At 41.5% G+C, this 12,786-nt stretch overlaps 1 protein-coding gene across 1 annotated transcript; it reads right to left on the reverse strand.

The window, feature by feature from the left end:
* Nucleotides 1–1,372: 1,372 nt before the first annotated feature.
* Nucleotides 1,373–6,042, reverse strand: LOC137663238 (protein NDNF-like). The gene is made up of 3 exons (XM_068400216.1): nucleotides 5,855–6,042; nucleotides 3,725–3,858; nucleotides 1,373–2,724 (listed from the first exon to the last, which is right to left on the reverse strand). The coding sequence occupies exons 1-3, from the start codon at nucleotides 6,040–6,042 to the stop codon at nucleotides 1,373–1,375; spliced, it is 1,674 nt and encodes a 557-aa protein (XP_068256317.1).
* Nucleotides 6,043–12,786: the final 6,744 nt, after the last annotated feature.

Below are 12,786 nucleotides of genomic sequence, written 5' to 3' on the forward strand. Positions count from 1 at the left end.
TGTAAAGTCTTTGGAGCAGGAAGCGCATGATCCTTTGTGTATGCACAGAGGACTGGTTCAGTCCTTACCAAGTGCCTCCAAGCATGCTTGGAGGTAATAATTATTCAGAGTAAACTAGAACCTTGATGGCCCTGAATTGCAAGCGAACTTCTGAAATATAAAATAATGGAATTAATCATTTATATCTTCATTTAGTGTAATTGTAGAGGAGAAAGAATTGCAGCAGGCAAGATTTCTCTGGCAACCTCTGGTCAGTGAATCTATTGTATCTCTATGTGTAAATTCCAGAGCTGCCAAAAGCCTAGGTAAAATTTTTCTGCTGATAATTGAAATTGAGCATAAGTGTTTTTTATGAAAACTTAATTTTTTTCATTTTTTTATACTATGTTTCTTGTCATCAAAGGAAGGTAATCAAGGAAGCAAGACAACAAAAAAAAGTGTTTGTCAGGATTTTTACTACAAATATTTCCCTCCATGGTATTTAATAGGAAAACCACACTTAATTTTTGCTAAAGCAACACATTCATTGATATAGGCTGGGTTAAGGATGTAAAGAGTTGAGTATATTACACTCAGGAGTCACATGGTGCTTGATATCAGAGACTAGAGATAAAAACCTCCTTTCCATGGCAAGATTCCTTGCTGCTTTCCTCAATGGGCAGCAGCACAGCGGTGTATTTCTATACTCCCCAGAAAATCTGGATCCAGAGCCAGTTCCTGGCCTGAATTTTGTCTGTTTCTAACAAGCACAGTTTCTCTATAGAAATGAAAGCCCAGAAAACATGCAGGTAATAGGGGAAGATGTATTTCAGCCTGCTTTACTCAAGGTGTGGAGCTTTATACCAGTTCCACTACTTTTTAAAATTTCTTTTTGTCTCCATCCCTGTTCGAGCAGTGAGGAAGTTCAGTTTCTCAGGAGCAGCTTGACTTGTTGGGGTCTCTCAGTTCCTGGTTAGCTGATGGACTTCCACAAAGTGAAAAACTCTCTGGGACTTTAAAATAATGATGTGTGCTTCTTGAAGCATTTCCCATCACTTCTGTATTGGATTTCAGAAGCATTTTATGTAAGCAATCTATTTCTCAGGGGTGCCATTGGGGGTATTTTATTTCCATGTGCATGGATTTGTTTCACAGGTCTATGTTTGATCTCTGAATGAGACAGCTGAGGAGGGGAAAAAAAAACTTATATAGGAGAGAAGATGCAAAAGTAAGTGTAATGATCTAGACAACTAAGATGTTTCCTCCATAGAATCTCATGGCTTTAAATTTTTTGAGTCAGCATATTTTAAACTGCACAGGCTATGGCATGGATGGGCATAGATTTTGATAATAGTCTTCATTCACTCACTTAAAAACATTTCTTTAAAAACCTTCAACAATTTTTTCTGGTCTTCACAGCTTTGCTGTGATATCTGACAGGGATGCCAGATGGCCCAAAGAGATAAACATCAAACAAGTAAAGTGTCCCTGCATCCAGCCCTTTGATGGTCTCTGTGGTGACGGCTCGCTGGAGATTTATATCATAGAAATACTTGCACAGCACTTTCTCTGACTTGTGCCGAGATTCAGGTCCAGAGCACCTGTTTGCACTCTGCAGTTCCATCCAGACCTGATCTTCTTCAATCCTTTTCTTGTATACACAGTACTTGTTATCCTCTTGTGTTCCTAGCCAGGCAATGGTGACAGAGTTGCAGGTCCTGAGTTTACTGAAGGACCTAATTTTTAAGCTCTCTGGAAGAAGTGGGAATAAGGGCTTGTGGAAATGAGGGGACACCTGTAGTTTCACAGAAGAGTTAGATTCCTCTGTGGACCTCAGCTGCACCAAATATGTGTCCAGCAGCTTTCCCTTCAGTGAGAGATACCTCAGCCCTGAGATGTTTTCTGATGCCACTGTTTTACCATTCTTTGTTATGTGAACCTGTACTTGGCCACGACACAACTGAAAGGTGAATTGTATTTTCTTGTACCTCGCCTGGTACTGCAGACTGTAGAATTTCTGTTTTTTCCCATCCAGGACAACCTGAATCACTTTCCCATCTTTCAGCTCCATCACCTTAGGTTCAGGTTCTTCCAGGGTTCTTGCAAATGTCCCAGTGTAAGCAGCGCTGGCATTTGTGAGGAGATTGACAACAAAAACATCAAAGTAATACTGAGTGCTGGGACTGAGATTGGCCACTGTGTAAGTGTTCTTGGTACCCATGCATATCTGCCTGACTTCCCCAGTACTTGCTTTGTTGATGATGCTCAACTCACTGTTGGACAATATCATCACCTGCTGTGGTTCAAGAAGGTACGGAGAGAGCGACAAAGCTAATGTAGGTGGCAGTTTCATTCCAGAGGACCTGATTGCTGTCTCAGCAGCACATAAGCTCTTATAGTTGTGCTTTTCATTAACTAGAAGACAGTACTGGATGTTTTCACTGTGTTGCAAGACAGAGGGACTGTGTTTCCAGGTCAGAGTCACTGTTGTATGCCCAATGCCAATAACATCTATGCGTGGATCCGTTGGAAGTTCTGGATAGAGGTTCCCAGATGTTGTGTCAGTTGTTAAGTACACGGTAATGTGTGTGTCTCGCTCAGTGGATAAGAACTCTAGCATGTAAAGGGCAGAATGAGAAGACATACCCATGTAAGTCTCCACAGAATTTCCCTTATAGTTAAAAATGGTGGACACCATGCTTGGAGCCTTCTGAGATTTTGAGACCTCTTGTGTATCATGATCACCTGCAAACAAAAAGCAGACTTGTAACTTTTGTTTTAACAGATGTGAAATAAAGCACATTGCTTAGGTTTTATTGTTTATATGTCAGGGAACATCCTATTTCTTTCTGAAAACTATAATTACAACTAAGAATACTTTTTGCTACTGGCAATTTATTAAAATAAAATTTGAGTAGCTTTTAATTTAGCAGTGCAGATATAGAATTATGCTTTCAAAAAGAATATAATTATAAAACCACAACTTGCAAAAGCTTAACTTGTATTGTGCCTGATGTCCCTACAATTTCCTTCTTCTGATGGCTGTCTCTTTGGATTCTTCAAGCAGACTCATACTTTCTATGAAAGGAGTTTTCTTTGGTTTAGTTTTATGCCACTGACTGTCTCCTACGAAGAGGGAGAATTTATTACTTCAAAGGAATGTTATTTGAACTACTCAGTCAGGTGTACCTGCCTGATGGGTAAGAACTTGTTAAAGGTAGCTTTCAGATTTTAGTTTGAAAAATTAATTCAAAAAATCATGAAAGAGAATGGAATTTCCTCTTGGCTAAAAGCATTGTAATGCCCACTGCCATGGTAGATGGTATTCCTAGAAGAATAAACACTACATCGTCTGGACATCACTGTGGGGAGTAAAATGACTGTTTCAAGAGGCTTAAGCCACAGAAAAAGAGCTGAGACAGCAGAGGGAAGTTTGGGCCAGTACAAATGGCTTATGAAGCTGATCTGTGTTTGTAGAGGCCCAAACACCCAGCGGTATTCCCAGCTATTACCCTGTGATTTTGATTTTTTCAGATGTAATCCTTAATTTACTGGAGTTGATGGCAAAATCCCATGGGTTCCCACATTTCACCCATGGAAAGAGGGATGTCCTCTTCAGCCCATAGCATTTTACAGGAGAGGAAAGCATGAGATGTTTAGGCTTGTGGGGAATTTCCTGTAACGCAGCTCCTCAGGAGTAACCTACACTGTCCTTATCTCTGCTCAGGCAGACTGAGGGTCTTACCTTGTGCTGCTTTTCCAAGGAAACTTGCTGAAGCCTTGTGCACAAGTATGCTCCATTCGATGGGAACATCACAGGGGGTCACTGTTATTGTGAAGGGTGCAAGGGCTCTGCCTTCTTCCAAAACAAAGTAGTACCTGTAAATGTGGATTAAAAACAGAGGGGAAGTGTCAGGAAATTCAAGTCTGCCTGAGACTCCTTGTAATCAGCCATTCTGATGTGGAACACTCCACTGGGGGTAGAAATGACCGCTCCCCTTTGAGGTGCATCAACACAAGGGGATGGTAGATGTCTGAAATCTTCAGCTGTGGGACGAATACATGCTCTGTTTTTTCTAATACACAAATATTTGCTGGAAATTTTATCTACTTAACATAGGCAGTATTCTTCCCACTGAATTCTAACATACTTCAGGTGAATATCATAGCTCAGTACTTACCTGGTTATTTTGGATGATGAATGCGATAAACTGACTGCCTTCCAGATAACCACCCATTGGCGAACGTTGAGGAATTTGGTATGCTTTTTTCCCAGGATATCCTGACTAGAGTTCAGCGAAAGCTCTTAGAGCGTATACTTTCTCATATGTGCTTGCGTATCTAGGTCTTCCTGGGTATCAGGTGAAGTGGATATAACAGAATAGTTTTAGCCAATCCTGAAGGTTATCAGATGTCAATGGCAGTTTCATCCAGGCCAGTTCTAACTTACTTGCCTTCGTGACGGGGGCTGCTGTGCGTGAGCAGTACAAAGCGCCATCAGTCTACTCAGTCAGGTTTTGATTCCTGCTTATTTACAGTAAAGCCCAGCCTTCTGTTTCACCCCTTTGGTCTTCTGTTTATTTCTGTTGTTTTGGTATGTACGGACTGTATACAGCCACAGAAACATTTGGACTTGGGTCAGTCAGTGTGCAGTTAAATGAAGTCAACTCGAGGTTTTTTTGTTCATTGGCGAGACAAGCCTAGTCATTATGGATAGATCATGTCAGCCTAGAGGTCTGGCTTGCTTTCAGGGTATGGCTACTGGGCCAGAGTCAAGCTTCACTGGAAACAGCTCCACATTCTTGAGTCTTTTACTTTAAGCCAAAACTTGTCATCTCTTGGTTTCTTGTTTGGATGACTCTGGGGTTCAGAAGGTCCTTACCTGATCATCTAAACTGAAGGGGTTTTTGCTTCCTAATTGAAATCTTAATGTTATCCCCCAAGAGCACAGCAAAATTCAGTTTTCTCTGAGATTTCAATACCCATTTGTCTTTAACAAGGAGAGCTCCTAGTTTTGCTCTTGTGAGCATTGTCATATTATATATCCTGTGCTGTGTGCCCATTTCTCTGTGCAATGCATATCATGACTGAACATCTGGCTCACCCTCTGCTCCATGACCACTCTGCTCTGGGTGTATGTCAAAATCTGTATGTGTTGGTCACTGTCCAAAGTGGAGTCTGATTAAACCACTTGAAGCATGTCTCTTCCCAAACAAGCAGATCAGTCTTTGCTACCCAAGATGCAGTGCCAGCTGTAATATCTAGATCACCTAAATATCTAGATATGGCAGAAAACTTTGCAGATATTTGGGGGAAGTGAAGAATCCATGGAATTTCCACATGCAAAGCACTTTTGATCTTAGCAAGCTTTAGTGCTGTTCAACAAAAACACTTCCAGCATGCAGGATGCTGGCAGAAGTTTTTCTGATAAGACAAGAAATCTATGCAGATATTATATTGACATTTGGGATAGTTAATTTGCTAGGTAAAATCCTCATATTTTACAGTGAATGTAGGATGGCCGATGTGTCTCTGCAGTTCTGAAGCCAGGCTGTTTATGTGACACGAATGTTTGCTCTTGGAGCCCACCTGGTCTGTATCAGCTCTGCTGCTCTGACATACACCACACAGAAAGCTGCCTGAAATGCATATGTGAAAATGCATACGTGAACATAAACTTCTCAGAGGGTTGTTCCAAATTCTGGGCGATGTAATGACACTTGAACTTGACAGCAGTGGGGCATTTCTCTGGAAATTCAGTGGATACTGACAGCGCTCTGCAGGTGCATAGAAATTCTTGGCTTGTACTGGCAGTGTGCAGCTACCAGTGTCATAGGGAAGTATCTGAGAATAGAAGTGACTGATTTGCTCTTACCTTTTAGGTATATCCTTCAGCAGGTGAATTGTAGTTTCCTTACCATCAGCAAGTATCCGGGAGTGGTAGAAATTGAAGAGATCGGTCTTGAAGCTTTGTTGGAAACTGGTGGTGGGTGCTTTTATGGAATGACACAAGCAAGCCACCATGAGAAGGTGGAGAGGCAGGTAAAACCAGAACCAGGACATCTTCAGTACTGCAAAGTGAGATGACAGAAGTGAATTGAAACTGCTGTCTTGGAGGAGAAAATAATCCGTGACCCTCTCTTTCTGTGCCTTTTCTGGTATTTATCATAATCATAGCAAGCCAGGCATTCAAACAGTACCAGTCTCCATTTTGCTAAATAGCTTAAAGTTCACAGAGAAATATTTCTCAGAGGATCTCTCTGCAAAGATTTAATGGCAGAAGCTGCTATGAAGTCTTTTATTATAGAAAAATATAGTCAATGTAGCACAAGTGCAATATCACAAGACAGTTATAAAAAAACTTTCACTGCTGATAAAATGAGTGGAGAATTAAATTTAAAATATTTTTCCTAGTTTATAGTGTTCATTTGCTAAATTTCAAGGCTGGGTTATTTGTAATGAAACTGTCACTTTCAAACTGACGGGAGGTCACTATATCCCAAACACTGCTGCTGCTGTTCTGTCAGAGATGATAATTTAATTTTTTTCACCTGTTGTGACTGTAGGTATGTGTAAAGAGGATACTGGGTAAGAATCCCCAAACTGGTACTTAGGAGATTTTACGCTCTGTGTATCTCATTTGGAGGAAGGCTTTATTACTGTAGGGCAGCTGGATAAATCAGTCTGAGATTTTTGTATTGCCCATCCCTTTCACACCTGCATCACTTCCAGCCCATCTTGGCAATTGCTGCTCACTGGAACTGTAACAGCTCTGTTGTATTCACCCTAAGACATTTTTTTAAAAAATCATGTATGCCCCTTCCTTTTGCCAGGAGCCTTTATTATCAGCTTTGAAAAATCTTTTCCACAAATGCTGAAATTATTTAAACTGTGCTGTGTATATAACACAGAGCTACACAGGTAGGAGACGCCAGTTAGGACAAGAAATTTTGACAGTACACTACTGTGTGAGGTTATTGATTATCCTTACGACTTTTGTGTCTGCCATATCGTTTCAGAAAGAGGGGAAAGTGCAAAAGTGGAAAGGGCATAAAAGGGAGAAGAAGGAAGGGCACAGACCTTTAATACAGGTGCCAGCTGTAGCTCAGGATTTGGAAAGCAGAGGGAGCTATGTGAGCAAGATCCCTTTTTTGAGGAAAAAGCGGCTTATTGCATCTTAGAAGCAGTAAGGAGTAAAGATCCCTGTTAAATCTGATTATTGGCTAATGACAGAAGAGAACATAAAAGACAAAGGCTTAGTCCTTTGTAATTTTTATTCATTTCTGAGATCAGCCCTTTCCTTGCAGTGCCTGCAAACGTGCAGATCTTAGGCAGCCAAAATATCTACAATTCAGCAGACCTGCTGTCTGTTACAATTAAAGTGACTTTAGAAAAGGACCAGTTCTTTTATAAATCCATTTCAAACATGCACATTTAAACATAGTATTGAATACATCTGTAGGTCTTTATGTACAAAATTCGCTTTCATCTGTGATTCCCAAAGTAACAAGCATCTTTATCAGTGAGATGATTATTGAAATTATCACTACCTGGTCATCTGAATGTCCTACTTAACATCCTAATAAAGTTAGGATATTCTGTCCTACTTAACATCCTAATAAAGTTAGGATATTCTCTTCCTCTTTGTAATATTTTTACCACCTGGCTGAATGCAAGATTAAACAACCATCTGAACAAGTTGAAAGAGTAGTTAAGATTGATATCAATTCCATTTTTAATGTTCTTAGAACTTTCCTTATGACTCTGACTCTATGACTCACTACTTTGCCACTTCGTTATTCTTGTAGTCTAACTATAGTTTACAGATTCAAAATATAACCCCAAATATTTTGTTTTACCTTTGACAGTAGAATCTGAGTTGCTCTGCGCTTCAGAGAGGGTAAAAAAAAAAAAGTCTTTCTGCTGCTTAAATAACAGGATCTTGCAAACCACACTGATACCACGACAGCTGAGCTTTTCTTGTCCAGGAAAACAAACAAACCAAGCGATCAACCAACCTATAATCAGCTTATCCCAAAGAGAACATCATCCTAAAGGCTGATTTCACTCAATTACACAAACAGTCTCAGACTATTGGAAATACGTTACACAAAAAATACTATGCTTACCTATTGTGTTCCTGGCCAGATGATCCCCAGACCACTTGCTTTCTTTGCTGAAAAAGCATTAAATAAAACAACATAGACTTTTCAGATCTCTGTAGACAGATGAAAACCAAAACTGTGCAACCAGTGTAACAGGACAGAACTGATTTTTCCATATGGCTCCTGACCAGACATAGTAACTAAAATGCTTGCAGTCTTTCAAGAAAAGGAAAAAAAATATATAGTTTTCGTATTTTCTTAAGTTGGGTGTTTTCAAAGGTTATTTTAAACTTGCACAATTTTAAAATCTTCAAAGTCCTGATTGTTGCTCTTTCAGTTCTAGAGTTCCTTCTGGAGGGCTGCGAAGCATGTTTGAGTGTGCTGCCTCCAGACAGCAGGACTTTGTTCGTGCACAGAGTGTCAGCCAGACTGTTGGAGCAGCCTAATCCCAGCAGTGGCTGCTCCCAGAGAGCAGGTCTCTCTGACAGAAATGCACAGGGAGGAGGAGGGGGTGAGATGGAGAGAGCAAACACTGTTAACCCTTGTTAGCCCTTAATAGAACCCAGCCAGGGGCACACGGATCGCCTCCAGAAAACTATTTTTACATTAGTAGCTTGATGGCCTTTCCATGGAGCATGCGATCTCCTTGCCCACAGCACTGCAGAAGTTTCAGGTAGTTTCAGGTGTACTGTGTTTCTGGTGTGTTTTTTATGGCCCAAGAGGTGCCAACTGGCTTACAGAATGGAAGGCAGAAAAGCTCTAAGGGAGGGAATGCTCTGCATTTTCCTTGAGCAGACTGGAATTAGCAATCCTTTGAAGACTGTCAGGAATCTACTGAATAGAGCTGTGCAGATTTCTTGGCTTGCAGAGGCTGTGTAAGAAAGAAACTCCAAAAGTGTATGGGCTGGGGGAGTATTTCTGGTGTGAAAGTATTGTGGCTGAGGGAGCAGGCAGGAAAAGGGTGCATGGGAAATGGCTCCAAGTGAGCGCAAAGAATTGTTTCTGCAGTTGGGGATACAAAGCAGCTGTAGTAAAGCCATGGTCCTGAAAAGGTCTGCTCCTGCTGAGCAAGGGCAGGGTATGGCCAGCATTCGAGTGCTGCTTGTACTTTTTGCCCTCTTGGCCTGAGACATCAGAAAGGAGCCCTGGGGTTGTGCCTGTGGGTATGTGTACTCAGCTTCTTCGAGTCTTCTCAGAAAGGCAAGCCCCAGAAACCTGCATGAGCAGCTTCTAGGCAGGCACTTTGCAGAGGCTAAAGACAGAGCCTATAGTAGGGAGGCTAGGCCTTTTATTTATTTTAAAATAAAGTGTCTTGTTCAGTGTTTGAAGAGAGTGACTCGCAGTAACCCTTTGCCATTGTCCCCCTGGATTTGGAGATGTATTATTTAAGCCGTCACAAGACTAAAAGTTTGCTAAGAAGAGGGGCAGGTGAAGGAGAAGTAGAAAAAGGCTTCAACAGATTCTTTGTAGCAGGTCCTTATGAAAATGTAAAATTGCTTATCAACTGATGTAACGGAAAGAAATATTTACAGTGTGTTTACTCTCACTGCAGAAGACGGCAGGAATAATTATGTTGTTCGTCAAATGTTTGCTAAAATTTTATTTGCAGAAAAATTTTGCAGAATAAATGGGCTTTTTAAAAAGGGACAGTGTGTGGGAGCCTTGATACAGGCACTGTATGATCAGAATATTGGCACTGTCGAGCTAGGAAGGGACATAGCAAGATGTTTGCTAGACAAGTGACAAAAGTAGGGTAAATAGCAAATAGGATCTTTCAGACAAATTGTCATTCTGGTGTGAAATCCAGAACAGGTAATGTCTGGGTAACAGACATGGGAACTAATAAAAATGTAAGTACCTAGCCAGAAGCAAACCATTCCCTTAATGAAAGAGAAGCAGGAGAAAAAGGTGCTGCAAGGTCCAGTAAGTTCCCAGAACAGGCCTGGAAGAGGAAAATGTAGGTCAGATGAGGTGCATCAAAAAATGTGCACTGAAAACAGGCCACAAGAGACAAGATATTGGCTATAATACAAGTGTAGGGATTACAGTGTGGTTTTGCTGAGATTTGGAGGGACTCATGGGCAGAAGTAAGCAGGGAGAATTAGAAGGAAGTAACCAGTGTTGTTAAGTAGGAAGATCTTTGGGCAGGGCTCAGGAGCAGACATTGCTCATCTCTGGTAAAATCCCTAGTCAATATGGACACAGGAGACATGTTTATTGTAGAAGGGATGGACTCACTGTCTCATCTGCCCTGAACCTCCCCACTGCCATCAAGACAAGCCATTACCCAGGGCCCAATTCAGCTCCCAAGGAAGTCAATAGGAATATTTCCATTGGCCATAATTTCAGCAGTGTTAAGCCAAATGCTTGGAGGAGTACTCTGTCTCCCGCTGAACAACATGAGCAAAGATGTCAGGTGAAAGAGGCTGACAAGATGGTTTAAGTATGGAAGTAGTCCAGTTCCTCTCACAACGATTTCTTGCATACTTCCCACATATGTGTGCTTACATGCTTTGCTGGAGCAGGATGCATGTTCATAGATTTAGAGGTTCACTGAAGCCGTATCAAAGGAAAAAATAGTATTCTCTATGGAGAAAGTTAAGAGCTAAATTCATGACTCATACAGCTTGACTGAACTCAGTGGAGTTACAACTGGGATGAATCATACCCTTGATTTGGCATAAAACTGATACAGCAGACTTCTCACTAGAAAAATGTAGTCTGTAATGAGCAGGCTCTGCTGTGCCTCAGAGCTGAATCAGTGAGTTCAGGAGGGCTGTTCAAGAGATCCTACTTTTGTCCCAACCCTGCTGGCCATCAACACCTTTCACAAATGCAAGAGATGACCACCTTTGACACCAGAGATTTGATTTATACTGTTATGTAGTAGCTCTGCTAAAAGATCAGTAACGCTAAAAACAAAGGAGCGCTGTTGAAACAGGAGCATAGAGTCAAACCATCAGGGATCTCACTTGACGCTTCAGATGTGTATTTCCCGGAACTGCAGTCCCAGTTTCTGTATTCAGGTGAGGGATCCTGCAAGCCAGAGGAGCATCCCACAGTCCTGACAGCACACTGTCCCTCAGCACTCCCTGCCCACAGCATTTGGTTGCTCTTTCGCAGCACCCCTTTCAAAAGGATGCTTGGAGAGCTGTGCAGAGTGCCCCAGCCCACCCCATGCACCACTGCTTTGTACTTGGCAGGGGCGATGCAAAAAAACTGACCACGTGTATTTCTGATAAGGCAATTCCCCTGCTCTGGCAACTTACCTTTGAGATGGTCAGGTCACCTTCATCAGGAAATGGTATCCATGTGACAGGCCATGAGAGCTCTATCCCTGTTAGTACAATATGTGGCAGAGAGGTAACAAGACTGCACGGTCTTCCCATCCACCACCCAGCTGGATCAGGCCCTGGCTGGAACCCAGGCCATTACCCAAACACAGACAACTTCCCTGCACCCCCAGGGAGTTCTGTTTCATGAAACTCTGTAAGCACGTTAAAAATGCATAGGGAAACAGAAATCTAGTCTTTCAGTAATAGTCTCCTTTTCTGTCTTTTACACACACACACACACATATGTCCTATGAACAACTGAGTTGAAATTGTTAGTCCTTGGCTCTCAGCTACCTATCTGCCTGCAAAATACTTTCTTAACTAATTAGCATTTATAAACTATGTTCATAGCCCTGAGTGGAAGTAGCTAGGCATGTCTGACATTTTTGAATGTCTTCCATATCAGAGCTGCAGGGGGAGTTATAGCATCCAAATACATTTTGTATTTTCCATAGCTGCAAGTTACAATCTATTCCTCTTGGCAAAAGAATCTACCTTCTGACTTGTCCTTATGGCTATGGAAAGGAGGCGGGGGCAAATTTCTGTAAAAATCCCCTCCCAAGTGGAGGGATTGTTGGAATCATTGCTTGACAGTTAGGGGAGCTAGTATGTCCTTGAGAAGTTAACATACTTCTGGTTAGTATTATTGCTCAAAAAATATCTTCTTAGACACACAGCTGGACTCCAGAAAGAATCACACTTTCCTTTGAAGCTGTGAAAGTCAAGCCTAAGCAAAAGTCTGGCACTTAAAACCTATTGAGGGTACCATAGTGGGGCAGCTGCTTCTATTTCTTCCAGGTTTTATCAAATCCTGGCAATGTACAAGCACTCAAAGGACTGTCTGATAAGAAAAGCCCTAGTCTGTTCCTATTCAGAGGCATTAATAAGCAGGAGAGACAGGGAATTGCTTATAAGTCAAAAGCAGACTTAGAATTTTCCTGCAGCATGTACCCAGGTAAGAGTATAGGAATAGGTTGTTTTGGAAGCTGGTGGGTTGTCCTGGCAGCACATATTGGTTTTGTAGGATAAAAAGCCAGTGGCCTTCTACATTTTGGATCCATAGCCCCCATTATGGCATGTTGAAAAGTTCTCCAGGGAATTATATATTGATAATTGCTGTATCTACTGAAATTACATGTGAATTTTTTGCTTAGCAGTCCCTCTCCAGGATAAGATGCTGGCACCTTTACACTTGAAAATGATCTTTTTCTGATGCTGTTGAAACTAAAGATAGCCTTGAAGGATCTTTTAGTAAGCAACAATCTAAAGATTATGGACACATGGTTACCCCTCACTATTTTTGTATTCGACATTTTTAAGAACGATTGTAATTAGTCAGAGCAGTCTGTCGAGAAATAATAGACGTG

This window comes from Nyctibius grandis, chromosome 4, assembly GCF_013368605.1.
Source record: "Nyctibius grandis isolate bNycGra1 chromosome 4, bNycGra1.pri, whole genome shotgun sequence".
Lineage (NCBI taxonomy): Eukaryota > Metazoa > Chordata > Aves > Nyctibiiformes > Nyctibiidae > Nyctibius > Nyctibius grandis.

Excerpts from the sequence above, each read along its gene's own strand:
- LOC137663238 (XM_068400216.1), bottom strand. The coding sequence starts at position 6,042 with ATGTCCTGGTTCTGGTTTTACCTGCCTCTCCACCTTCTCATGGTGGCT. Across the intron at positions 3,859-5,854 it reads CTGAAGGATATACCTAAAAG|GTACTACTTTGTTTTGGAAG; the intron begins GTAAGAGCAAAT and ends CCACATTTACAG. Across the intron at positions 2,725-3,724 it reads CCTTGGAAAAGCAGCACAAG|GTGATCATGATACACAAGAG; the intron begins GTAAGACCCTCA and ends TTTTGTTTGCAG.